At 50.4% G+C, this 27,273-nt stretch overlaps 3 protein-coding genes across 7 annotated transcripts; 2 read left to right on the plus strand and 1 right to left on the minus strand.

Annotated features, from left to right (window-relative positions):
- Positions 1-670: 670 nt before the first annotated feature.
- Positions 671-23,640, plus strand: BSDC1 (BSD domain containing 1). 4 transcript variants are annotated; one of them, XM_027965345.3, is made up of 11 exons: positions 671-897; positions 1,208-1,268; positions 6,462-6,578; positions 8,755-8,922; positions 10,259-10,313; positions 12,251-12,366; positions 12,762-12,830; positions 13,001-13,079; positions 14,146-14,625; positions 20,532-20,635; positions 22,076-23,640. In XM_027965345.3, the coding sequence occupies exons 1-11, from the start codon at positions 791-793 to the stop codon at positions 22,106-22,108; spliced, it is 1,389 nt and encodes a 462-aa protein (XP_027821146.2). In that variant the 5' UTR covers positions 671-790; the 3' UTR covers positions 22,109-23,640. The 4 variants fall into 4 exon arrangements, with proteins under 4 accessions (XP_027821146.2, XP_060267352.1, XP_027821147.2 ...); XM_027965346.2 differs by lacking the exon at positions 671-897 and adding an exon at positions 900-941; XM_060411369.1 differs by having other exon boundaries at positions 20,532-23,640.
- On the minus strand, positions 23,336-26,324 carry TSSK3 (testis specific serine kinase 3). 2 transcript variants are annotated; one of them, XM_042244441.2, is made up of 2 exons: positions 26,213-26,324; positions 23,336-24,912 (listed from the first exon to the last, which is right to left on the minus strand). In XM_042244441.2, exons 1-2 carry the CDS (start codon positions 26,322-26,324, stop codon positions 24,248-24,250), a joined length of 777 nt encoding a protein of 258 aa, XP_042100375.1. In that variant the 3' UTR covers positions 23,336-24,247. The 2 variants fall into 2 exon arrangements, with proteins under 2 accessions (XP_042100375.1, XP_004005070.1); XM_004005021.6 differs by lacking the exon at positions 26,213-26,324 and adding an exon at positions 25,751-25,992.
- On the plus strand, positions 26,268-27,273 carry FAM229A (family with sequence similarity 229 member A). Its single transcript, XM_004005022.5, has 3 exons — positions 26,268-26,603; positions 26,685-26,831; positions 27,006-27,273. Exons 1-3 carry the CDS (start codon positions 26,467-26,469, stop codon positions 27,106-27,108), a joined length of 387 nt encoding a protein of 128 aa, XP_004005071.1. The 5' UTR covers positions 26,268-26,466; the 3' UTR covers positions 27,109-27,273.

The following is a 27,273-nucleotide window of genomic DNA, read 5'->3' on the forward strand; positions in this document are numbered from 1 at the left end:
CACACACAAAATCTTCCTCCTCCAGACACACACACACAAACACACACACAATCTTTCAACCCCACACCACACACACACACACACACACACACAGAGTCTTTCTCCAGACTATCAACTCCAGACTCACACACAAAATCTTCCTCCTCCAGACACACACACACAAACACACACACAATCTTTCAACCCCACACCACACACACACACACACACACACACACACAGTCTTTCTCCAGACTATCAACTCCAGACTCACCTCACACACTCACAAACACACACACATTCACGTAGTTTTGAGCTGGGTCGCCAAAAATTGAGCTAACTAAATGTGTCTGTCTCCCCAATCTCCTGAGAGTGCCTCCCCCAAAGGTTGCATCGAAGACATCTCTGAATTTTCCTCCAAACAACGCCCAGACCTCCACGGACTGAGCTTGCTCAATTAGCCCGAAGAGACCCCAGGCTGCTGCTACGCGGCAGGTTTCATAAAGGGGGGCGGTCCTAGCCCTGCGCTCAGGGTTACAGACGTTCGAGCTCCAGGCTGGCTCACTCCCTGCCTCCTCTCTACCCGGGTTACAATTCGAACCCCCAGCCACCGGCCAATCTTGACCCAAAACGGCCACCGTATCCTATGTCAGCGGATACCAACTTGGATTCGATGTTGGGGGGCGGGGCTAACATTTGGGGTGGGGCCTGGAGACAATCCTGAGAGCGGATTGGACCGAGCTTTCAGGAGCGGAGTTTTAAGTCCGAACCCTGGCCCGAGTCTGGACCGAGTTTAAGGAGGCGGAGTCTAATGATGGAGCCAGGCGGATATGGGGCTGAGGACGATGTCGGCGCGGGGATTGGGCCGCCCCCTCCGGGGTGGTGCTTGAGGGGGCGGTGCCGTGTCGGAAGTCAAAGGTCAGTAAATAGTGGTGATGTCATGCGGGCAAGATGGCGGAAGGGTGAGCCCGTCATCCAGTTCTCTGGGCGTTGGGCCCCGAATTCTCCCCATGGCTGGGGTGCTGGGCCAGGGTTCCCCGGGGGAACGGGAGGCCAGCGCGGGCCTGACGGAGCTGAAAGGGCGGGGTGGAATCACAGCGTGAGGGGGTGGGGAAGCGGCCTTTGATGCCCCAACCCACGGGCCACATCTGAGAGGGGTACTGAGACCCGATCATTGCGCGGGCCCGAGTCGCACCGCGGGGCCTCCAGATGTGTCTGTCTTCCGCAGGGAGGACGTGGGATGGTGGCGGAGCTGGCTGCAGCAGAGCTACCAGGCAGTCAAGGAGAAGGTAAGCTGGGCCAGCGCCCTTCCTCCAGTGGGGCCCCAAGGCACCTCCCTGAACCCTGTTCCGAGCGTATCCCGCTGAACCTTGTGGGCTCCGGGCCTCAGGGACCAGGCTCACTTGGGCCCTCTGGGAGGAAAGACCCCCGACTTAGACCAGTGTGACTCTACCTACAGTGAAACAGAGATGGTCTTAAAGACTGGAGCGACCGTGTCGTCGGAATCCGTGGGAAAGAGTGGTGTATTCCCACTTGGGAAATTCAGCTTTGTAAAAGAGAGAACATTTGATCTAGGCCTTGAAGAAAAAGGATTCTGCCATAGAAACTTCCTCCTATAGTCATGCAAATAGTAGCGTGTATGCCATAGCCAGCACTCTGACTCTCTGGCCCTCAGGATACCGACATTAGCCCAACAGTTGCAGTCGTGCGCCTCCCCAAACTCATGGTCTAGTGAGGAGACAGCAAGCCCTGTGGGGTGAGTGAGGCTTGGCTCTGCCCGTGGACAATGCCACTGTGTGTTCCTGTTCCATTCCGCGCTGGTTTGTCAAAACCAACTCATCTGAATTCTGGAAAAAGTTAATTACCATTTACCTCAAGCATCTGGGATGAGTCCTGCTTCAGGGCAACTCCAGGAGGCTTCTGGCTTCAGTTAAATCAATGCTCTACTCTGTGAGCATTTTTAGCCTCTCCTGGCCTACATACTAGCCTTTCAGCTACAGCCCAGAAAATCTGAGAATGGCCTGAGCTGTTTATGTTGTTAATGAAGACTCAATTTCAAACTGAGTTTGAAGTTGAGGGAGAATTTCAAACTGAGTTCTAATAGAAGAGACCCCAGAGTAGCTTGCTTCTTGTTGAGCAGTCTTCTGGAAGGAGAGTCTGACATTCATTTAGCAAATGTTGTGTGAGGGCCTCCTATGTATTACTGTCAAGGTTAGTCTTCCCATAACACGAAAATCAGGTCGTTGATTAGCCTTCCATCTTTGTTCTCTCATTTGAAGCAGGGGGAGTGGGTATTGTTTCTGCCTTTGACAATTCCCCATTTGAAAAGAAGAGTCTTAATTTCCTACACTTATATGAGCTTTGGCAAGATATTTAACCTCTTAAAGCCCCAGTTCCTCATCTGTAAAGTGGGAATAGTAATAATACCTACCTGACAGAATTGTTGTCATGATTAAATGATGATACATGTTAAGCACCAAAACAGTATCTAGCACACACTAAGTATTAAATAAGACTTTTCTTTTTTAAGTACTGAGAGTGATGGGGAAACCTCTTAAATACCAGCTACCATTTTCTGTTAATTTTGTTCTTGGCCTTTCAGTGCTTTCCTTTCCTCACTATCCTGGCTGTGTCTGGACCACTCAGTTCCCAGCACCCCCACCCCCCAGTTTTCTTGCACCCCATAGCATATGCTGCTCCAGAAACTACATCTTTGAGATGGTGCTATAATCTGCATTCCTCTTCCTCTTACTTCCCCCTGTTGTGTGTGTGTGTGTATGCGTGTGCGTGTGTGTGCTTGCACTTGCCCATGAACACTGGTGGGAAAAGTTACGTTGCTCTTTGCCTCTACCACGGATTCCCCAAACTCATCTGGGCCTGGTCTTGGGCCTCTCAGCCTCTACCCCCTACCCTAGCAAGTGTTTTCAGTCTCATATTTGCTCCTCCCCTTGCCTTCAGTAACTTTCCCCAAACCTAACTGTCCCCTCACATTCCCTGTCCAACCACTTCCTTTTTTTCTTGGAGGTGACAGCCTCAACCTCCTCCTTTTTAAAATTTGAAGTCAACATCATGTCTCTTGACTCCCCACCCCTGAAGCCACTACGTACAGACTTATCTTTGTAAACACTCAGCTTCACCTGCCACTTGCCAAATCCAGCGGGTGTTTTTCAGCCCTTATCTTCTGGACCTTTCTGCTGCTTTAGACTCTAGCGGTCACTCTCTTTCCTGAACGTCTACTCCCTTGGCTTTTATGGCTTGATTCTCTCTCAGTTCTCCAGCTGCTTCTCCAGGCTTTCCTGTTTCATAGGTGCCTCTGCCTGCCTCTTAAAGGCGGTGTTTGAGGAACCTGGTCCTCAGTGCCTTGTGCTGTTCACTCAATGGACTCTTCCTGGATGAGCTCTTCCATTTTCATTTCAGGGTGTCCTTTCCTTGGAGCTTTAGTATTTGAGAATAGCTCCTGCTGGACAATTGACCCAAATATCCCCCAGTCGCTACAGATACTATATAGCTTCTATATAGTACTATATAGAGACTATAGAATATATATATATATATATATATATATATATATATATATATAGCTATATAGCTTCTCTCTACACTTGCTCCCCCTTCAGCATTTCCTCCGTTGGCTAGCAGCCCTGCAACCACCCAGTCACTTAGTTTAGTTGCCAGTAGCTCTTCCTGACTCTTTGTTTCCCTCAGTCAACACATCTATTTAATCACCAAATCCATCTTTTTTGCCTAATATTTCTTGAACCAGTTCCATCCTGTCATCCTTCCCAGGGCTGTCCTTATTCATATTCTTCTGCTTTCTCTCCTGGACTATTGCAACAGCCTCCTGACTGGTCTTCCTCCATTTCTGATCTACTCAAGTCTTGGACCTGTCATCCTTCCCAGTCTTAGGAGTGACATGTCAAAACCACAAATCTCATCATGTCATCCTCCAGATGGTGGTGGTTCCCCATCACCAGCAGGGCTGACCAGGCTCTCCGTGGCCACCCTGTCAAGGTTTCTCCCTCACCGCTTCTGCTTTGCTCTTTATTTTCATTTCCCCCAGGACCGATGCTTGTAGGCCTCAGTAAACCCCAGGTGCCACCGTGCCCAGGCTTCCTTAGTAACTCCTGCTGATTCTTGAAGGTTCCGTCCAGGCTCCCCTTCACCAAGTCGCTCCAGCCTGCCCACAATACACTGGTCACTGCTCTGCCCTTGCACCTCAGCACTGTTACGTGAGCATTTTCCCCAGGAAACTGTGACCTTCCAGAGGGCTGGCACCATGTCTGTTCATATTGGTCCCCTCAGAGCTCACAGTCAAGTGAGGGAGACAACCATTTGTTGGATAATCATGTAAATGGTTAATAATTAAAACTGCCCTGGTACATGCCAGTCTAACTCTATGCCAGGCTCTATGTCAGACACTGGAAGAGTATCCGTGAATAAAAAACAAAGGCTTTGTGTTCACAGAACTCGCTGTTTACCCAGGAAGATAGACACTGAACAGGTAATCAGAAATCTAAAGTAGAGGAAATGTTAAAGAAGAGAACATGCAGGTGCCATGAGCAGAAGCCAGCCTGGTCTGAGGTGGCATCAGGGAAGCCCCCCAGGGGGGTGACATATAGGCACAGCTCTGAAGCAGGAACAGGAGTTATCCAGCTGAGGGGGTTCGTTCACTGTGTTTGTTCGCTTGAAGGGTTAGAGCTATGTGTCAAGGAGAGGGAATGATATATTCAGACACCCTGAAGTAGGAAAGATACTGGAACACTGGGAGATTTTGAGCATGGCCAGCTGGAGCTTGGTGAGGGGCATAGTGGGAGAGTCTCCCAGAGGCGAGATTATATGCACCTTGTAAGCGAAGGGGAAGATTTTATACTTTTATATTTGCCATTGGCTACCATGTAACCACTGAAGGCTGTAAAGCAGGGGCATCTCTGTCTGCTGTGACTTAGAGAGCTCCCCCTATTGCCATGAGGAAAAGATGTTAAAGGCATCTTATGCAACCTGGGGGGTTTCCCTCATAGCTCAGTTGGTAAAGAGTCCGCCTGCAATGCAGGAGACCCTGGTTCAATTCCTAGGTCGGGTAGATACCCTGGAGAAGGGATAGGCTACCCACTCCAGTATTCTTGGGCTTTCCTTGTGGCTCAGGTGGTAAGGAATCCACGTGCAGTGCAGGAGACCTGGGTTTGATCCTTGGGTTGGGAAGATCCCCTGGAGAATGGAAAGGCTACCCACTCCAGTATTCTGGCCTGGAGAATTCCATGGGGTCTCAAAGAGTTGGACACAACTGAGAGAATTTAACTTTCATGCAACCTGGGAGAAGAGTCCAGATGAAAGAGCAGGTTAGCCTGGACTAAGGTGGCAGTAGTGTGCATGGAGAAAGAATTAATAAATGACTCTTCCAGTCCAGTTAAGGAGTCCCAGATCTGAAATGGAGGCTTTCCCACTTGCAGAGAAGCCTCTGGCTGATAGATGAGACTTCCCAGTCTGAGGAGAATGAGGCAGACCCTTCCCCAAGGAAAAAAATCACCAGAACACTCAAAAAGACACTTTAAAAATGCAGGTAGCTATCCCTTATAAAATGAAAGGGCTTGCAGAGGTGAGCACAGAGATAGTCCAGGAAGACGTCTTAGAGTGGGTGAGGATGAAGACAACGTAAGACTTAGACAAGAGCTGAGGGGTTACTGTTGCCCACTGGGTCTGAGCACAGAGTGAGAGGCAAACTGTCCGACAGAAGCAAGTGTCAGTTCTGCCCAGAGGAGCTCTATGGATGAACAGAGCTTTCAGATGGTGGAACCAAGGCAGTCTAGGAGACACTCTGATCCATTGCTTCTCTTAACACCCCTTTTGTTGAATATAGAAAAATGGCACACCTTTTTACTGGTATTGTCAAAAATTGCTTATAAAAGCTTTCTAAACTATTGCTGTTATGAAAACAACCTGTTTGTGAAACCTTTCACACAAGTAATTTCACCTGCTGTCTCGTATTTCAACTGAATTTCCTTGTAACAAAGGAAAGAAGAAGTAGAAATAGAGAACATTTTCCTTTGATTAAAAAAAAAAACCTCCTTTCTCTTCCTGTTTGCAATTGGAAACAAAGGTCATGGCTTACAGCATAGCGACGTGATGCAGTCTGTCTTGTTTTCAGACTGCACGTGCCCCCTACCCCAGTCTGCTCATGAGAACCACCGCTCTAGGCCACCTCCCTCATTACCTAGGAGAAAACCGAGGACTTGGTGAGAGTTCCTCCTGGCCACAGAGCTTCTAAGTACCTGGGCTGAGCTCAGTCCCCTGTTCTCAGAGCAGCAGGAAGTTCTGTGCTCTCTGCTGTTGGGTAATGTCGTGGGATTGGGACAGGGAAGCATTGTTTCTGAGCCCAGGTGCCCATGTCCATTGTTTTCCATGTTTCTGTCTGGTACTGAAGCGCAGGAAACAGGAACAAAGGGTGGTGGAGCCACTGGCTGTCAGCTCTTTCTGTCTTCCCTTAGTCCTCTGAAGCCCTGGAGTTCATGAAGCGGGACCTGACGGAGTTCACCCAGGTGGTGCAGCGCGACACGGCCTGCACCATTGCGGCCACCGCCAGCGTGGTCAAGGAGAAGCTGACTGTGAGTGCCGCCTCCACCCCCCAGAGCCTGAGCGCCATGTTTCATAACCTACTTTTTTAATTAATCACCGCAGACCCAGTTCTGCAGCATCAGAAACGGCATGGTATTCTTTTTTTTCTCTGACATTTTGTCCGTTCGTTCTTCTTTTTGGCTGTGCTGGGTCTTCGCTGCTGCCCAGGCTTTCCTCTGGTAGCGGCGAGCGGGGACTCTCTCTAGCTATGCCGCGTGGCCTTCTCACTGTGGCGGCTTCTCCTGTCGAGCACCGGCTCTGGGGCGCGCGGGCTTCGGTGGTCGCGGCTCCCAGGCTCTGGCGCACAGGCTCAGGAGTTGCGGTGCGCTGCCTGTTTGCCCCGCCACGTGTGGGATTTTCCCGGACCAGGGGTTGAACCTGTGTCTTCTGCATTGGCAGGCAGAGTCTTCACCATTGAGCCATCAGGGAAGCCCACGGCATGGTATTCCATTGTGTGGATTTGACCACTGCCTAGTTTCCTGATTCAGTTTTTTCCAATATTGTAAGCAGAGCTACAGTGAACATTCTGATTGCTTAATCTTTGCCTTTAATATTTTCTTCCAAATAAGGTATTGAAAAGGATATAAGATGAATATAGTTTTAGACCTTTTAATATCTACTGTAGAACTACCTCCAAAAAGTTTTTGCCAGCTGTATTTTTACTCGTCCAGGTTTTATCAGTCAGAGATGTATACTAGAATTCTCCTCTGAGATAGGAATTAGATTCTCAAGTCAGCATGAAAAGTGAAAATTGTATACGGTCAGAGATACCCCCGCAGAGCTCAAATTTCCAAGGAAGTATAGGGTACTGGTTTTGTATTACAACTTCCCCTTTAGTAGTAGAACAGACTTCAGTTTCTTTGATCACCAGTGGAATCAGTTGCCTCGTAATTAGAGGCCATGTTATGAAAAACATATTGTGGAGTGTTTTCAGCCAAGCTTCTTTTGTTGAATCTTAGAAAATACTGTCTGCCTGCTGACCACAGCCACTGATGAGCATGAATGACAAGTAGTCACCCAGCTGAACCGTGGCGTGTCCAGCCAGTAGCAGAGACACGACTTGTTTCCTTCATTTATTTATTCCTTTTTTCATTCAACAAATACAATTATATACCTATGCCAACATGCGCCAGACACAGTTGACAGGCTCAAGGAATAAAATGCCTGGGCAGCCTCATCGGTAGTAAATATGACACTTTGCTGCAAGGTTTGTGGAGCCTGGTCCTGTCTCTCAGCACACCATCCCTTCTTGCTCAAGGGCATTCTGACCAGCGTGGCTCCAGATGGGTGGCCCACTTGCCCCTTCTAGGGGGTCCATGCATTGGCCCTCAGCTCGTCCCAGGTTTGTCTCTAGGCAAGGCTGTCGGTCCTCATCCTGCCCATATTTCCTCAATCTTTCATACAAAATACCTCCTGAGCAATGATGATGATGAGATTGTAATATTACAGTACTGCTAGTTATTAAATGTTTGCTATGTGCCAGACATTGTGCCTGCCTTATCTCTTAAAAAATCTCCGAAGTAACCCCCTGCGGGCAGTATATTTAGCTGCATTTTATAGATAAGGAAACAGACTCTGAGAGGTTTAGGTCTCATTACTAACAAGTAGTAATGGAGAAGGAAATGGTAACCAATTCCAGTGTTCTTGCCTGGAGAATCCCATGGACAGAGGAGCCTGGTGGGCTACAGTCCACGGGGTCGCAAAGAGTCGGACATGACTGAGCGACGTCACTTTCACTTTCACTAACAAGTAGTAGAGCTGGGATTCAGATCCCAGATTGACCCGAAAAGCTGGTACCTTTCCCATCTCTCTCCCTCTAAGTCCCTTTTCCCTTCTGAATGTCTGTGCCATGGATCCTCTCCTGTCAATCTTTGATCAGCTTGACTGGCCTTGAAATTTTGGTGAAACAGCCAGTGAAGGAGCTCTGCTCTGACCTACACAGGCCTACGGCAGCCCTAATGTGCACCCCCATCTGAGGGGTGGGGACCCTGGCTGCCCCACTCTCCGTCTCCAGGCCCAGAGATGGAGTGAACCATTGTGAATATTTCCCTGGTCCCCCTACACAGTACACTTTGACCCCTGATGCTTCATCCCTCTCTACGCCAAACCCCAGATCGTAGCCTGCTCCTGAGCCACTTCACGTCCTCTGTTGGCTTCTCTCTGCAGACTGAAGGCTCCTCTGGAGCGACAGAGAAAATGAAGAAAGGGCTGTCTGACTTCTTGGGGGTGATCTCCGATACCTTTGCTCCCTCACCAGACAAAACCATCGACTGTGACGTTATCACCCTGATGGGCACACCTTCTGGCACGGCTGAGCCCTATGATGGCACCAAGGTATTCACTAGCGGCCCCGGGCTCTAGCTTCCAACCTGAGCTCACAAAAGCAGTACATGTTCATAAGAAATAAATACGTGTATGTAATTAAGTTGGAGAATACCAGTAAGCAAGAAGATAATTATTTCTAAACCCATAATCCCATCACTCAAAGAGAACCACTGATTTCTCCTTGGTGTATAACCTCCCATTTCTTTTGGCTCGCAAACACTGGTGAAGATAGTATGGGTTTTTCTTTTTAACAGAAAAGCACTTTATATATGCAGTTTTCTAACCCGCTTTTAAAAAATTTATAACTGTTAGCATCTTTCCTTGTGACCATCAGTTTTAGTGTCTTTAAATTCTTGCAGGTGTGTATAGCATAATTTATTCAGTCATTTCTCTCGTGTTGCACATGTAGATTCTTTTCATCCATAACAAGGAGTGCTCGAGAGCATCATTACAGGCATGCATGAGTTCCACATTTGTGGTGTTTAAGACTGATTTCCAATTGGAATAAATGTACAGGAGGAGTACGTCTTCAAAGCAATAATACCATCAGCAGTAGTGTATTTCTGCTACATTTTATTTTCTCACCATTATTTCTCACATTCCCTGGAGTATTTTCTCCCACACTCGGGGTGTGGTGTCACACCAGTCTGGCCAGCATTTTACCGCATTGAATTTCCGCCCCAAACATGGTTTTTCAAGCGTGTTTTTCAGCCCTAGTATTAGCACCACCACTTAGTACACATTTAAGTGGATTGTGAAATTTTTTTAATTACAGAAGTTTAAATTATAACAGTGAATCAACCAGAATCACTTGCTAAAGTTCTGATGCAGCCCACCCATGCTTCCTGTAACAACAAGGAAGGAAGGAGGGGCTTTCCATGTACCAGCTAAAGTTCACGACGCCTGTGGCCCTAATGGGAACACAGCTTGCAGTTCATTTGGCAGACTGGCTGTGAAACTAAGAAATTCTTGATGAATTGGTTTAACTTGAGTTAAATGTTCTAAAATTTGCCAGGGAATTTTGGACTTTATTAATATACTTGCACAAATGTTTCTTATATATCGTATAATTCAGAACTATTTTATATATATGATTCTGTGGCCTGCTTGCTTTATTTTCTTAGTTTCCAGGGGTGGAATACTGGATGCAAAACCATTTTTCTAGGAGCCCCAGTTTTAGATTCCTAGCCCAGTGCTCCACCCATAACCCATACTGTTAGTTACCAGGGCCCCTGTTGGTATGGTAGCCAACGGGCAAAGCTGGGTCATGGTTGATTGTCAGAGAGGCATTGCCTTCTGTCCCCAGTACCCCAGAATTTCTTTTCTTTTTTCTCTTTTTTTATAGGCTCGCCTCTATAGCCTGCAGTCAGACCCAGCAACCTACTGCAATGAACCAGATGGTGAGGGGGTTGTGGTGAGGGGGCAGGCTTGCTGGGCAGGGAGGCCAAGGGAGTCTGGATCGTACACCCCGTTTGTCTCTGCAGCAGTGGCCAGGTAGCCTCTGTGTAAAGGACCAGAGCCGGGGCTACTTTGAACCCTGCATCTGGTGGGATGGGTTGATGGTTGCCTTTCCTCCCTGGACGCAAACTGTTTTCATCCCCATCTACAGAGGCTTTGCTCCTCTCATCCCTTATCTTCAGTCAGGTTTCCTCCCACCCCTGCTGCCCTGCCTGCCTTCCCTCTGGCCTGTTTGCTAAGCTTCTGATGTACAGCAGGCTCCACATCTAGAGAGAGGAACTGGTATCTAGGTGGGAACTAGACACCAGAAATGAGTGGAACTCTGAATCAACCCTGCCCAGACCTCCAGGAACCTGCCTGCCTTTAGGAGAGAGAAACGGAATAAAGCAAAGATAACTAGAAATGGAGTGATTGCTTCCACAGAAAGAGGGGAGCAGTGGGAACCCAGAGGATGGCACATAACCCAGCCTGGAAATCCTAGGATGTGAGGCCTGAATTGAGGTTTTAACAATGAATTAGAAGTAAACTAATTTTACTTGTAGAAGTGGGAGAACAGTGTTGAAGCATGACAACAGGTCATTTGAAGGTCTAGAAAAACCTAGGCATTCGAGAATACCAGACAGAGAGTACGTGTGACGAAATGAGGGCAGTGAGAGCTGCCAGGGGCACTGGACTGAAGGGCTTTGGGTACCAGACTAAGAAGTTGGAATTTTGTCCCCAAAGTAGTGGGTCTTAACCTTTTTTTGCATCACAAAGGCCTTTAAAACTCAGTTGAAAATCATAAGCCCTCTTTCAATAGAATGGTATGTGCAGTATGGGAATTCTTTAACCCTTTGAACCCTATCCTTGGACCATAGTCTAAAAAGCCGTACTGTAGAGAACTGTTGAAGAGTCTTAAGACCTGATGTGATCAGATTTTGCATTTTATAAAAGAGCCTTCAGGCAGTGTTTTGTTAAGGATGAAACAGAGAGGGAGAGACAAGACAGGAAGACCAGTTAGGAAGCTGGGTAGGAATCCTCATGTCAGAGGTAAAGCCAGAACCAGGGAAGGGCCGGGTAGACCAAAGAGGAAGGTGTGCATATAAGAGACACTGAGAAAGTGGAACCCAGAGTGACTGCAAAGGGAGGAGCCTAGGAGGGCCCGCAGGTCTCCGGTGGACAGCTGGGTGGGACAGGTGCGGGAGGGAAGAAGGTGAGTGTACGCTGTATTTGCAGCATCTGGGCAGGTGGGTGTGTCCTGGCACCTGGACCTCTGGATCTGGAGCCCAGAAAGGTAGCCTCAGCTGCCAGACGGAGGAACTGTCAGTGGGAGAAGGAGGTTAAAACTCATGGTTTAGTGGAGGTCATCTTGGGAGAAAATGGAGAATGAGAAGAGATAAGGAAAGGAGAAAGAGGAGCCCACCGAAGCCTCAGATGGAACTACTAGAGCAGTGGGAGGAAATAGAGGCAAGAGTGAGAAGCCAGGAGAGAAGAGAGCTTCAAGAGGAAGGTAGTCTTTCCCAGGCAGGAACTGTAGGATGGCCACATGACCAAGGACGGAGAAGTTGCCGTTGGATCTGGCAGCATGGCGTCACTGGTGAGCTGAGAGCAGCTGTTCCAGAGGAGAGGCTTCGGTAGCCAAGTGTAGTGAGCTACAAACCACGCAGGCCCCAGAGAGAGAGGAGACTGCAGCCCCTGGAGATCACTGAGGGGCCATGCCCTGATAGCAGGCCCACCCATCCCTTCACCCTGCCTGATCCCCCACCTTGGGCCATGTGGCTTTGGAAAAACCCTTATGCTTTCCTCATTGTCCATGTCCAGGCTTTGGTGTGTTTTCTCTAAGCCCAGGGTTCTTTCTTCAGCCCCACAGAACTGACCATCAGTATCTGTCTCTCTGCAGGGCCTCCAGAGTTGTTTGATGCCTGGCTTTCCAAGTTCTGCTTGGAGGAGAAGAAGGGGGAGATCTCAGAGCTCCTTGTAGGCAGCCCCTCCATCCGGGCCCTCTACACCAAGATGGTGAGGGCCTTGCCGGCTCCTGGCTGAAGGTGTGGGGAGGTGGGAGGGTCATGTCCAGAGTCATTGTGGAGTCCTCTGGCCTAGAGCACAACAGGAGGTCCTGTGGAGCCTAACCAGCCAGCTCCTGAGCCAAGAATCCATATGAGGGAATCTAAGTCACCAGGCTTCTGGCAATCACGGTGAGAAATGGAAGGGCCAGCAAAGCCTGATGGCAGTTCTCTTCACCTCCTGGGCCAGAAAGGTGGGTCTGGCAGTTGAAAGTGCTGTGAGAATCACAGCTCAGCTGCTTAGAGCCTCTGAAATCCAGAATGACTGGGAGCTGGCTGATAAGGCTCGGGACATGGACCCCACACAACCACTTCTGAAGTCCCATCTCCACTGTCCCCTCCCGCCAGGTGCCTGCAGCCGTTTCCCATTCAGAATTCTGGCATCGGTATTTCTATAAAGTCCATCAACTAGAGCAGGTATGCTGGCCTAACCAGGGGAGGTACTCCACTCAGCCTTGGGTAGGGGGCTGGGTTTTGTTGAGGGAAGAAGGGGACAGAGGATACCAAGAGTTCTGGAGTCAGAACCAGAGTCTGGGAAAGGGGGTTCCCGGACTGCTCCTGGCCATCTACTCCTCCCCCACTTTCAGGAGCAGGCCCGGAGGGATGCCCTGAAGCAGCGGGCAGAACAGAGCATCTCTGAAGAGCCTGGCTGGGAGGAGGAAGAAGGTAAGAGGTATTGAGAGGTGATGAGCAAGTACCAGGTCCTGCCTGTGGGGGGCTCTCTGGGCCATTCTCTCTGAAGCCTGGAGGGACATGGCACCTCAGGAAAGAGGAGGGATTGAATACAGTATTTGCAGGTGCCAAGGATAGTCTGAGCTAACAAGGGAGTGTTTACCAAGTCTGGTGGCCCCAGGTTTAGGTACAGAGATTGCATGTGCCAGTTGCCAGCCCATGGAGCAGCTACTTCAGAGTAGGAGGTGCTTATTGAAATTCCAGATTTCTTTCTTCTAAGACTCTGGGCATGTGGCCAAACTTACATATTTTTAAAAATTTTTAAATTAATTTTTGGCCTCAGCATGCGGCATGGGGGGAGTCTTCATTCCCTAACCAAGGACCAAACATGCACGCCCCCCTACAGTGGAAGCATGGAGTCTTAACCATTGGACCTCCAGGGGCATCCCAGACTTGTATTTTTAACAAGCTCTGCTGGTAATGTTAATGCTCAGCCAGACTTGGGAAGCGCTGGCTTAGGGACAGAGCTGAGCTTCCTCTGCCTGGTAGCTCAGCTTATTAGGAGTGTGTTAGAGCCACCTGTATGATATGTTAACACAGTTATTAAGTGCGTATATTATATGCCCAACCCGTACTAAAAGCTCCACACGTATGGGCCTTACCACAACTTATATTATCCCTCTTTTGCAAATGAGGCAGGTAGGTCAACAGAGAGTTAAGTGGCTTGCCCAAGATCATGCATCTGGGATGTAGCAGAGCTCAACCTGAACCTCATCCCGACTGACTTTCAGGTCTTGGCTTTCTAAGCTGTCATGTTACCTTGGGCTGCACTTGTAGAAGCTGAGTGCCTACCAGACATGCACTAGGCCTCACAGGTAGGAGATACTTTGACCAGCAGGGAGTACCTACAGAACTACCATGGAGAGGGGGTGAGGAAACCGACACCCATAGGTTTGACTGGAACAGACTTTGATGAGGACCTGAGCTCTGTCTGGTGGTCTCCATGATGGTCTTGGGGCTGACCAGAGTACATCACTCTCCTTCCTTTCTCTCTTGACAGAGGAGCTTGCGGGCGTTTCACCCACATCCCTAAAAGAGGCAAAGATTCCTGTGGCCAGACCTTCCACATCACCTGAAGGAGGACCCAGTCCCCAGAGCCCCTGTGAAGAGAATCTGGTGACCCCCGTTGAACCTCCAACAGAGGTGACCCCCTCGGAGAGCAGTGAGAGCATCTCCCTGGTGACACAGATTGCCAAACCGCCCCCTGCCTCTGAGACCCCAGCACTGCCCAAGGACCTGTCCCAGAAGCTTCTAGAGGCATCTTTGGAGGAACAGGACCTGGCTGTGGATACGGGCGAGACTGGACCCCCACCCCGAGCTCAGTCTAAGCCCCACACCCCTGCTTGCCGCCCCAGCGGTCCAGAGCCCCGGCCTCCAGCCAGAGTAGAGACTCTCAGGGAAGAGGTCCTCACAGACTTACGGGTGTTTGAGCTGAACTCGGACAGTGGGAAGTCTACACCCTCCAACAATGGGAAAAAAGGTAAGTCAAGGCCAAAGCCCAGGGAGCATGTGGGGGCAGGGCAGGTGAGAGTTGCCACCTCACAAGGCAGACTTGTCTCCTTGCCCCTTGTGAGGATCCTAGGAGAGATGGCCTTCGTTTGTGATACTGATAATGGTGACAGCTACTATAGGTTGAGTGTTTGTTACTGTATTCCATCAATTCGAACATGCATTCTTCTCTGAACTTAGGATGCATCTTATAACTGTTGGCGTCTTAGAGTCAACAAAATAAGATTTATGTCAGATCATGGGTTAAGGATGTAACATTGCGGTTAATTTCTCAGTTCCCAGGGGAGCTTGTTAATTTCTAATTTACATCTCATTTCCCTATATTACTGTCCTCATTTTATAGTTGAAGAAAGTGAGCCTCAGATGTTAAGTAACTTGCTCAAATTCACACAGCCAGAGAGTAGCAAGGCCAGATTCAGACCTAGGTCTGTCTGACCTGAAACCCATGCCCTTAACTACCACAGTGTGCCAGTTCCTATCCTTTTGGACAATTCAGTTTCAGGGTGGGAACTCCTATGACACTGATTGCTGCCAAGGGTCTTCTCCCCTGGATGACCTCAGGAAAGTCATTTAGCTTCCCCAGGCCTCCTTTAATTATTATTATAAAATACATGAACAAAGCTTACGTGTACAGTTTAAAGAAGAATAAAATGAATACTCATGAACTTGCAGTGACCTAGCTTAAGTAACAGAGCTTTAGTTTCTTATCTGCTTAGTGAAATTTTAGACAGGAGACACTTTGACTTTGTGTCGGGGAGGAACCTCTCTAACTCCTGCAGTTAGAGAACGCTGGTATTGCTGGTGTCAGCCTGTTTTGTACCATCCAGTATACCTCTGCAGAGGCAGCCGATTGTCAGCAAGACCTCCCGTCAGCTCCTCACCCACAGGCATCCTGTCTGCCCACACCCAGCACCAGTCAGCCACCCAGCTTGCCCAGCAGGTGCGCCCTGGGCTGCTGGCAGTGAGTGAGTGGCTTGCTGCCGTGGATGGGAACGGGCCCCTCACACCCTGCCCTGCTCTCCGACGGAAACTTCAAGATTTCTAGTTTCCAACACAGTGCTTTCTTTCTGACTCTGATTCGGTGAGGTCATCCATTGAGCTCCTACCTGCTCTTTATGAGACATTGAGGAGGGAGGGGCAAAGGCTGTAGTCTTTTATGATGAAGCACGAAGCAGTACGGGGCAGGCTTGGTACCGGAGGAGTTCAGAGAAAGAAGGAACCCCTGGGCATGAGCAGGTGTATCAACGAGGAGACAGGCATTGTATAGACAGGTTGGAGAGTTTGGGGCAGGTGTGGGCGGGGAGCGGTAGTCCAGGCTGCAGGGTCCTGCAGAGTCCAAAAAGCAGAAGGCATGGGGCATGTTGAAAGGGGTGACCAAAGCCCACTTTTCTGTATTGTTCCCAGGAGAGGGAGGAATAAGAAGAGAGGTGGGGTTGGCTCAGAAATAGAACTTAAAATCTTAAGCCAAATTCAGAAAATTGAACATGGTGCCACAAAGCAGCAGGTCGTGCTGCGTGTATTACATGCCCAGCCTGCACTAGGAGCTTTACATGTAGAGGCTAAGCTAGGGGCTCAGCCTTGGGGATGCAGACAGTTCTGGGTTCAAATCCCAACTTTGCTCATAAGCCATGTGACTTCAGAAATGTTACTGATCTTCTGTCAGCTTCCGTTTTCTCTATAAGTTGAGAGTCATTGTTTCATGATAGAGCCTCAGTCAGGGAAGAAATTGGGGTAGAGCCCTGCTTTGGGGAGATGATCAAGATAATAAGAGGTACCAACCAGTCTCTGGACACTTCCTGTATATTTATATAGCTCTGTGCTGAGCACTTGATATGCATACCACTCAGTCCTCACCAAAAATCCTATGAGAGCTGTGAGGTTTTCCTTTTTTTTTTTCTTTTTTACTGGTAGGAAACTAAGATAAATCACCCACCCAGTAGGCATTTAGATAAATGTGAAATAACCTTTGGGAGAGTGCAGAGTAGGTGGTAGACTCAGCAGGCGCTGTGGGGTTGCTGGGCGGATGGTATGAAGGGTCCTTTTGAGATAATGGTCATGAATTTTGAGAAAGACCAGTCACCGCTGTTGCACTTTTGTCCCGCCATGTTCAGTCGCTCAGGTGCAGGCACAGAGCAGGTGGGGAGTTGGACTGAATCAGGGTTGAAGTTTATCCAGGTGAACTCAAAAGGACAAAAGTGGAGTGTATGCAGGAAGTGATCAGAATGATGGTTCATAGAGTCTGAGCTGGATAAGGGTGGGGATAACAGTGACACAGCTGGAAGGTTCAAGAATTATTGGTTCCATTTGGAAGCGGGCTACTGGAGAATGTGACGGGTAGAGACTGGAAGAAATGAGATCATGGAGAAGTGCAGCGGAAGCTCCTAACTGTTTGCCCTACTGCATCTCACACGCTTGGTGGGGCAAAGCTGGGGTCTTGGACTGAGAGGGGACAGTGGGAACAGAGTAGAGAGAGTAAAATCTTAAAAGAATAGATTTTTTGTCCTGGAGGCAGAGTGACTCCTTTTCCTTCCTGTGTCCACATCCAAAGATGACATGAGGGAGGCATGGTCTGTGGGCACAGCAGTCTTCGGGGTGGCCAAGCCAAAGGGACTCCTGAGGTCCCAGGGTGATGCCTGTCATTGCAGAACCGCTTCCCTCCTGCATTTTTGTGCCGAGGGCCAGTTGATTGAGGAGACTAGACTTAGCCTGCTCAGGCACCCTCAGCAGGGAGCAGGGAGAGGGGATTGGAGCGGGCCCTGTGGACTGAGGACTGGAAACAGCCTGGGGCTTACGGCCCTGCTTCACCACTGACTGACCACCTGGGAGGGATTTTGGCCTCCATTTCTTCTTTGGAGAAGCAAAGATCCAATTAAACAGAATAAGATGAGCTGTGAGTGACAGCACTATGATGTTAGTAATCACCCAAAAACTCCCCATTTCCTTACAAACAAAAGAAAACAGTAACACTCCATGGAGATGTCTTAAATTGTTGCATAGATCAGATCTCTGCCACGTGCCCAGGGTAATGGCGATCTTACTAGTACTCTTGTTGTGTGACAGGACAGGATGGGGAGGAGGCAGGTGGCAGAGAAAGCCCAGATTCACCTCTGTGCCACTCGAAGCCTTTGTCTCCTCATCTGTAAACTGGGACTGTTCACATCCACTCTCTGAGATAGGTATGAAGTGCTCCAAAAATGTTACCCGAGACTCTCTTCTACCCAACGGGTTTGCCCTAGCATTTAAGCCCTGAAGAGAGTTTCAAATCCCTGGAGGGAAACCTGAGGTTAGGAAGAGCTGTCATGACCACAGCCACAGCTCTAAAGGGAGAAATCAGCTGGGAGTCTGGCTTCTAACCCACAGGAAGCCTGCACTGACAGAGAACCAGGCGTGAGCCGCCAGAGTGTCCTGAAAGCACGGGGAACCTTGCACGCGGAGTCAGAAGAACTGGGTCTTTGTTTGAGATCTGATCCTGACTGGCTCAGGGACGATGTGCAAAATTACTTAGCTGTAGGACCAGCCTTTTACAGGTCCATTTGTTGAATATCCACTGTGTACGTATGTTACAACCGACTCAATGGACATGAGTTTGAGTAAACAGGAGTTGGTGATGGACAGGGAGGACTGGCGTGCTGCAGTCCATGGGGTCTCAAAGAGGCGGACACAACTGAGCGACTGAACTGAACTGATGTATGTTACAGGCACTTTACATGATGCTGCTATTTGTAACACTTGTATCTCAAACTGCAGGCCAAGATCTATACAGAATCATCCAGATTTCTGAGCCACCACCTACACCTGCTAAATCTGAATGAGGGGAATGGGCAGGGAGGAATCTGCTTTCTAATAAGCTCCTCCGGTGGTTCTCTGCAAAGAGGATGGTTTTATTCTTATTTTATCAGTATAAATAAACTGAAGCCCAGAATAATTTGCCCAGGACTACACAGTAGAAAAAAGAGGGTTCCACCCAGGTTCGCTCGACTCTAGAGATACTGTGTGCTATGTGCTCAGTCCCTCAGGCACTCAGTTGCGTCCGACTCTTTGCAACCCCATGGACTGCAGCCCGCCAGGCTCCTTTGTCCATGGGTATTCTTAAGGCAAGAATACTGGAGTGGGTTACCATTCCCTTTTCCAGGGGGTCTTCTCAACCCAGGGATCGAACCTAGGTCTCCTGCATTAGAGGCAGATTGTTTACCATCTGAGCCACCAGAGAAGTGCAGAGACACTACCACACTGCCTATGGCTAGATGGGTGACTAGAGAGAACAGTGCAAGAACCCTAAGAAGGAATGTGAGGCCCAGGCTTGGGGGGGGCTCAGAGCCTGTGTGCATGTTAAGGAGCAAGCTAGACAAGAAGAAACAAGGTATTTACAGGTGGTTCCCTTGGGGGATCAGAGCTTACTTTTTTAAAAGATGCTTTAAAAAAAAAAAAATGATTACAAAGTAATGTATCATTTTAGAAAAAAAGAAAAATTACCCCCGACCTCCTCGCCTAGTGATAACGATTGTTGGATTCTTATGGGTGTTTTGCTCTTCCTTTGTGTGTGTGTACGTGCATCTGTGAGCATATTTTTTTAATGAAATCATACTGCATGTATTTTTTTTTACAGGAACTATTTTTGTCATTTTCTTCTCAGTAATAACTTTCACATGTACTTTTTTTTTTATATTGCCTATAAGAAGGCATACCCAAATATGCATGTTTGGAGCAGTGGCTGTCAAACCTTAGCAGGCATCAGAATCACCTAGAACTGGGAGGAGCAAGTGATTTCTGTACAGAGCAAGGTCACACATATTTAGGCCTCAGGGGACATGCAGTTTCTGTCCCAGCTTCACAACTCTGTCTTTTCAACATGAAAGCAATCATAGGCAATATGTCAACGAATGGCCATGGCTGTGTTCCAGAATTTTATTTCCAGAAGCAGATGGTCGGCTGGATTTGGTCCACAGGCCATAGTTTGCCAACCCTTGATTTAGAGAAAGAGTCCATGGATGTTTATTGAGTACAAACTATTTGTTCTTGTCACTTGGAATACATAAGAAAATAGAAGATCCCTGTCCTCCAGGAGCTCACATTCTAGTTTCTCTATTATTAGACAACAAGCACAGGGAACCTGATTATGTAATACACTAGAAAGTGATAAATACAATGGAAAAGACCATCCCGAGCAGAGTGAGGGGGACAGGGTTGCAACTGAAAATAGGACAATCAGGGCAAGCCACATTTAGATGGTCAGATATGAGCAAAGGTGTGAAGGAAGTGAGCAGGTTGGCCTGTGGGTATCTGAAGAAGAGTTCCAGGTACAGGGAACAGTCCTTGCAAAGGCCTTAGGTGGGAATGTGCCTGGTATGATTCAGTAGCAGCAGGATCAGTGTAGGTAAAATGGAGCGACTAAGGCAGAGGAGGTTCATTGTTTATTTCTTCTGAGAGATTTCCATGGCTCCAGGGAGTTTCTGGACCAAAGTGTTTCTCCACTACTCAGTAACTTACTTTTTCTCACTTAATAGTGTAAGATTATTTTGCCATGCATACAAATGTTCTGTAGCCTAACCTTTAAAAGCCGCATAACTTTCCATCATAGGACTATACCCTTTACTTTTACAATTCCCTAGCAGAGGACTTTTAGGTGGTTTTTTAAGTTTTTATCACTGTAACAGCACTATAGTGAACATCCTTTTGGTTAAATTTTTTTTTTTTTTCCTGAATCCAGTATTTTTCCTTAAAATAGATCCCTAAAAGTGAGATCACTGAGCCAGAGATAGCAGGGTGTAAGCCCTTTGGTGTGTATTTGTCAGGCCCTGCTAAAGAGTTCCATCACCCCCAGCTACAGCCTCTTCACATGCCCCTTCCCGTCTTTCACACTGTGGATCATGGTTCTAGGCTCGAGTACAGACATCAGTGAGGACTGGGAGAAGGACTTTGACTTGGACATGACTGAAGAAGAAGTGCAGATGGCACTTTCCAAAGTGGATGCCTCCGGTGAGGTGAGTGCGCCTGCTGATGGTGGGCCACAGGGAAGCAAGCCCAATGACCCCAGGTCTGAGGACTCTCTCCACCAAGCCCTACTGGCCCCTCACAGTGGATCCCTTCCTATCTGAGGTGGCCGGCTGTGGGAAGGGAGCCAGGGCCTCCCGCTCAGGCCCTGAACAGTCATCAGCAGGCTCAGGTTCTGGTTCCCCTGAGTTCCAGGGGGGTGGAGAGGGGCAGTTCTTGACATTAGTTCCTATCAGCATCACCTGAGGAACCACCAAAAAAATTCAGATACCAGACGCTGCCCCAGATCTTGTGACTCATGGTCACCAGGTGTGGGACCGTAAGACCCTGGCCTTGGAGACAGAAGACTGTGTGATCACTTGACCTGAGACTCTGCTGCCCCATCCAAACATGGCCTTGGCCGCTATAACCTCACACGTTGTGGTGGGCGATGCATATGCACCCATTAGGCACAGAGCCTGGGACATGGGAGCACTGATGAGTGTTCCTAAAACCACCGCAAAGTAGAAGCTCAGAGCCCTGCTGCTCTTACGCTTCACTACCTCTCCAAATGAAAACTGATACGAAGGAGAGGCTGGGCAAAAAGCTCTCACAGCTAGTAAGGGACAGGACTGAGGCTCCAGCCCACACCTCTGATTCACATCAGTGTTATATCAAGAACTGTCACACAACAACCCCATGATTCCGTCCATCACATAGCTCAGGGAACCTGCTATAAGGAGGGAACAGATTAGAGAGATGGGAAGGGCCTTATTTTTCATATTGGGAGACTGAAGGCTGGGGGCCACCTGTGACCTCACTATACCCAGAGGAAAGAAGGCTCATGGTGCCCTCATGCCACGGGGCTTTCTTAGCGCTGGTGTCTTTGTAGCCCTCTTTAAACCTGACATGAAACATACTGAACAGAGTCATTCTGTAACCCATTATACCAGGGGATCCACTGGCAACGGGCCAAGAGAGTTGCCTGGGAGACTTCAGCAGGGGATCAGGGTGTTAGAGCCCCAGTGAAGGCCCGGTGAGCCCCTCTAGTCCTGTGCCACGCTGGCTTCTGATCAGAGTGCCACGCTCAAGGTCGCTGCCTCTTGGAGCTGTGTTCTTCTCAAGCTCTCCTTAAGGGACTGACTGACTGGGTTCTTGCAGGCAGGGCATCCCCTCGTGGTGTCCAGAGTTGGCTGGTAGAAGCATTTCCTTTGAGTCTAGAACCATCAGACCCACACTTTAGGCAGAGGGCAGCTCTGCTCCCCAGATACTCCTTGAAGCTAGTAGTTCATTTTCATAGGAGGCAGGGTCCAGCCCAGGAGAGTGGGGCTTGGGGTTGCAGGGAGGGCTATTCTGAAATGGGGCAGCGGGGGAGCTTGGGTCTGGACTTGACTCAGAGGAGTAAATACGTGTTCGTGCTCTCCATTATCTCCATTGTCCCCCCTTTGCAGCTGGAAGACGTAGAGTGGGAGGACTGGGACTGAGGGGAGCCAGAGCAAGCAGCTCCCCCACCCACAGCACTTCCCACTTCCCTCGCCCGTCTCAGCCCGGCCCCGGAAGACACTGACTAAGAATGTCCCCCAAATGGCCTCTGTCAACCAGAGCTCTTGGCAGATTCTGGGTTGTTCCTTGTTGGCCCTTCGGGCCTCTGCTCACGTCTGGGAAGGGGCTCGCTTAATCCAAACCAGGAACTCTGACTTGTGCCAACCATAGGATGACCTGAGGGCGAGGAAACTTCCCCCACCCACCCCACCCCTCACTGGAAGAGCCTACATTTCTCTGCTGAATACCCACTGTTCCTGGGGACTCCTGCTGAGGTGTCCCAAGGGATAGCCCTTGCCCATGTGCCTGTGTAGACAGAGGCTAAACCACCAGTCTCATGGAGGATGCCGAGACAACACTGTGTCACCCATGAGCCGGCAAGGAAGGCCGTGCCACCTGCCCTTGGCTTGACAGAGATGGCAGACACACTTTGGTTCCTATCCCAGCGGGTAAGAGGCATTCATTTTTGGGAAAGTTGCCTCCCTTAGGAATCTGTCCCTCCCAGGCATTTTCCATTCCAGGAAGGGCTCCTTGTGGTTCAGAATCTAGAGACCAAACTCGCTCCTTTCCCCCAGTCCAGGCTGGTATGTTCCCAGCACCTTTCCCAAGCCGTCTTCATGTCGGATGCACCCGAGTCCTTAGCCCAGCTGTGCCACCTGCAAGAGTCTGCTCTTGCCCTTCTTCCCCTCCCCAAGAAGGGAGGGGGCCACTTCAGGCCCTTCCATGTGTTGTCTGGCGGGGTACCTTGTCCAGCCAGCCACCCACTTTGACTCCCCCGTAGCTTAGGACACAAGCCAGCTACCAGCGGTACAGAGCAGTGATCAAAGCCGAGTACTTACAACTCCGGTAAGCCCAACTTCTCCGCCTCAACCCTTCTGCCTCTTGGAGGGATACGCTGGGGGTGAGCTGCTTGAGATTCTCGACAGGCTTCTGTAAAAGCTCTTCCTCCTGAAGGCAGATCCAGTCTTGGTGGCTCTCACCCTCCACGCTGGTAAAGCTGCACCTCTCTCGGGGGGACGAGGGGCTACAGGAATCCCTGGAGACCCTGGTGCTTCACGATGCTGCTCCGGTGATTCTTGTACATAATCTGGTGTGTTCACCAATGATTTAAAGGGATCGTGGTCAGGGACGCCAAGAGAGTGGTGGTCACTTCCACTTCAAACCTTCAATGAGGGGGTGGGATGGAGAGAATGCTGAATCTTTTTTTTTTTTTTTTTTCATGGGATAGGATTTTTCTCTTTGTAATTATTTCTTTAGTTTAATTAACCTTTTGGTTGTTTGTGCAATATTATATATTTTAAATTATAATGTATCTCCCCAGAGTATTTTGTAGCTGGGATAAGAAAAAAGGAAAAAAAAAAAAAAAAGACTCTAACAGCTGTTAGTTTTGTAATTAAAAAAGAAAGAAAAAAGAACTTTGTCCTGAACCTTTTCCAGACTTGCCGTTAACAGCTATTAAAGAGATTCAACAGAAGCTGGAAGGTGTCTGGAGCTCTGTTCTTGTCCCTTACAGCAGCTGCCCCAGAGCCAGGGCAAGACAGGGTGTGCAGGGTGCCCTCCTGCTTGGAGCCTGGGGGAGGGGTCAGGATGGGAGGTAGTAGCCTGCGTTCCAAGGAGGTCCCTTGTCTTCATCCCAGACTCACCTTGGCCTTTGGGGTGAGGAAGGGACAGGGCCCCCAGAAGGCCTCTCACCAAGACAAGGAGTCAAGAGGCCGTTTCTGCATTCCCAACGCTTCTGCTTTTATTTGGAAAGGAAGGTGCAACAACAGTGGTTCCAACTGTTCTTGGTTATTTTTCTCTCCTCCCCCTGTATGTGTATGATTCTGGGGTCTATTTTTAAGTAACTTTAGTTAAACACCTGTATGAAAATCACTTGTCAGCCATAATAAAAGGGAAGTCTGAATGAGGCCCTCTGGTTCCATGAAGATCTTTAAAGGGAAAGAGAAGTAAAGCTGGGGAGGGTGTAGGTAAGTTTAGGATAAGTAGACTTAAAGTGTAAAATATAGATATCACCATCTTAGAAGCGGGTTTTTGGGTTTGCTTTCTCCCCCTACTTTATTGGGGAGGACTTGCCATTGCTTTTATGAAGTGCTTGCTAGCCATGGATGCCAACTAACTTCTTCAATTGAAGGCCGGAGAGTCATGTCTGGTTCCAGGAGCCGCTTGAGCAAGTCCTGGCATTCAGCCGAGATGCCCAGATGAGTGGGGAAGGACACCCCCTTCTGCTGCTGCCACAGCATCTTGGGGATGTCTGTGTCGTCAAAAGGCAGGCTGGCACAGAGCATGACGTGCAGGACCACGCCCATGCTCCAGATGTCACCCTTCGTGCTGTCATGCGGGATACCCTGCAGCACTTCGGGGGCGGCATAGGCGGTGCTGCCGCAGAAGGTCTGGCTCAACTCCCGGCGCGATTTGGGCAACACCTTGGCAAAGCCAAAGTCTGTCAGCTTCAGGCTGAAGCCCTGCAACAAGGCGTTCTCACACTTGAGGTCCCGGTGGGCCACACCACAGCCGTGGCAGTAGCGGATGGCCTCGACCATCTGACGGAAGAGGGCCTTGGCCCGGCTCTCAGGCAGTGGCCCCCCATTCAGCACACAGTCAAAGACATCCCCTCCTTCAGCCAGCTCCATCACCAGGTAGATTTTCCCGTCGGCAGACTCCAGCATCTCATACACTTGGATGATGTTCTTGTGGTCCAGGGTACGGACAATCTGGAGCTCCCGAGGCAGGAATCTCTGGATAAACTCTAAGGAAACAAAAGAGATGGAGAGTCAAGTCCAGAAGAGCCTAACTCCTCCCTCTGTCTCTCTGTCTTCCAACTTCTGTCTGCCCACCATGTCTGGGTTGTGGGCCTTGGTTCCCTTTAACAGCCTTCAGTGTCAAACCGCCTGGACACTGCAGAGCGTTCACTTCTGTCTTTGTAGTTAATATATTATTCAAAGGAACTAGTCCGTCAGCCTCAGGGACTGTTGTGAGCAGCCTGTGAGACCATGGATAGCAAAGTCCTGTGGGAACTTTTAGACAAATCTATTGAACTCAGTTATGAGGCCTGATCTGCCCACAGCGTGGTAAGCTAGCCCCTCTCACCTGTGCCCCCTGAGCTGCCGTTCTTTCCATGAGCCCTGTCTTTTCCCCATCTCTCTCCCTTGCATCGGTTCCTGCCCTCTGCTAGCCCTGGCCATGGCCTGACCAATCAGTTGACCTCCTAGAATAAGAAAGGCGTAGTAGGCTCTGACTCTGCTTCTGAGGGTCCTTCACTGCCTGCCATGGCAATCCACTCCAGTACTATTGCCTGGAAAATCCCATGGACAGAGGAGCCTGGCAGGCTACAGGCCAAGGGGTCTCAAAGAGTCGAACACGACTGAGCGACTTCACTCACTGCCTGCCACATTCATTTTGGACTTTCAGAAGGTGTGATTTTCCTAGACTTTCTCTGTTCCCCACTGACTGACCCCAGAGCCACAGCCTCTCTTGCTTTCTTTAGTTTAAGACTAAAGGGGAGGAGGGAATTGATCCTTCTGACTGGAGGAAGCACCCACCCACCTCAGCCAGCCCTCCCTTCCTCCAAAGGGGCCCCAGCTCACCTTCTGGCCCTCCCATCTTGTCTATAATTTTAATTGCCACTTTTCTTTGGTGTTTTTTGGAAACTGCTTCTTTGACTTTTGAGTAGGTCCCTTCCCCAATGGTCTTGCCCAGCTGGTACCCATTGGAGAGCAGAAAGTCCTCCATGCTGTCTAGCACCTCCTTCCTTCCTATCACCCTCTCAGCTCATGCTGCCTCTGCGAGGCAGCGCTACTCCACCATCGCCCTCGGCCCGCTTCTTTTCCCCCCAAGGACTTCATCCGCAGCCGCCCCCAGCGCTACAACATTCTCCGTCCGGACACAGGAGCCGCGGATGGTGGGGAGGGAGAGGGTCAGACATTTTAAAACTCTGGCCCAATTGTGATGTAAATGCTGTGTGACCCTGGGCCAAAATGGGCAATGCCCCTATCTGCCCTCACCACCACCACCACTACCACCGCAAAACCCAGCATGGGTTAAGTCACCTCCGTGCCCCGCCCCCGCGCCAGGCAGTGGGTCGTAGCCCCGCCTGTAGGGGTTGCTGCGATGTCTGCGCTCGGCCCGGGATGCCAGGCTCTGTTCCGTGGACGCCCCCATCGGGCAGCAGGGGGTCTGCGCGACCCATGGCCAGAGCCCTCCAGCTCCCGGCTCGCCACCGCGCTAAGTGCCCGGGCGGCGCGGGGTTCCCCGGCTGGAGGAACGGGTTCTGTGAGGTCAGCGCGCCGCGGCCCGGGTCACAATGCAGCCCGTCCCCTCGACGCCTGGGCCGGGACGCGCCGCAGACACCTGCCCGGCTCCGCCTGGACCGGAGCGTCCTCCCGCGGCCAGGGCTCGGGCAGCTGCTTCCAGCCTGGGACCGGCCTCGGCCTCCGGCAGGTGAGCAACGGCCCGGGGGGCGGGCGCGGGGAGGGGGCTCCCGGCCGCCCGGGAGCGGCCTGACCGCCACTCCCCGCGCAGAGCGCCCCGGGGCCTGGACATGAGTGCCCAGGAGCCCCCGCAGGGTCGGAGATTCCCCATTGAGGCCGGAGACTCCCCTGGCCTTGCCGCCGCCCCCGAGTCCCAGGACAGCCCGGAGCCGGTAGCTACGGAGCACAACCCGGTCAGGTGAGGCCAGCGCCCCTGCCCGCGGCCCCGCCCCTGCCCGCGGCCCCACCCCTGCCGGCTTTCCGTCCCCAGACCAACCCGCACCCGCGGCCGAACCCCTGGGACTGATGCGCCCCCTACAGGATGGGGCCGGCCGCCCCCTCAACGCCCCCCGTCGCGCCCCGCTTTCCGCAGGCCGCTTCGACGCTGCCCCGGCTGCCACTGCCTGACGCTGCTGCACGTGCCCATCGACGTCTACCTGGCCATGGGCGGGAGCCCCCGGGCCCGCGCCACCTGAGCGCGCCTGCGCAAGGCGGCTCCGCGGGAGCCGGGCGGGGACGGGGCCCGCCGCGGGCCACCACGCTGAGGTCGCGCGCGCGCCGAGCACGAGACAATGATGCACATTTTAAAATAAAAGAATGATGCACATTTTAATAAATCACAGCATAAACTGTTCTTTCCA

Source organism: Ovis aries, chromosome 2 (assembly GCF_016772045.2).
Source record: "Ovis aries strain OAR_USU_Benz2616 breed Rambouillet chromosome 2, ARS-UI_Ramb_v3.0, whole genome shotgun sequence".
In the NCBI taxonomy this organism is placed as follows: Eukaryota; Metazoa; Chordata; class Mammalia; order Artiodactyla; family Bovidae; genus Ovis; species Ovis aries.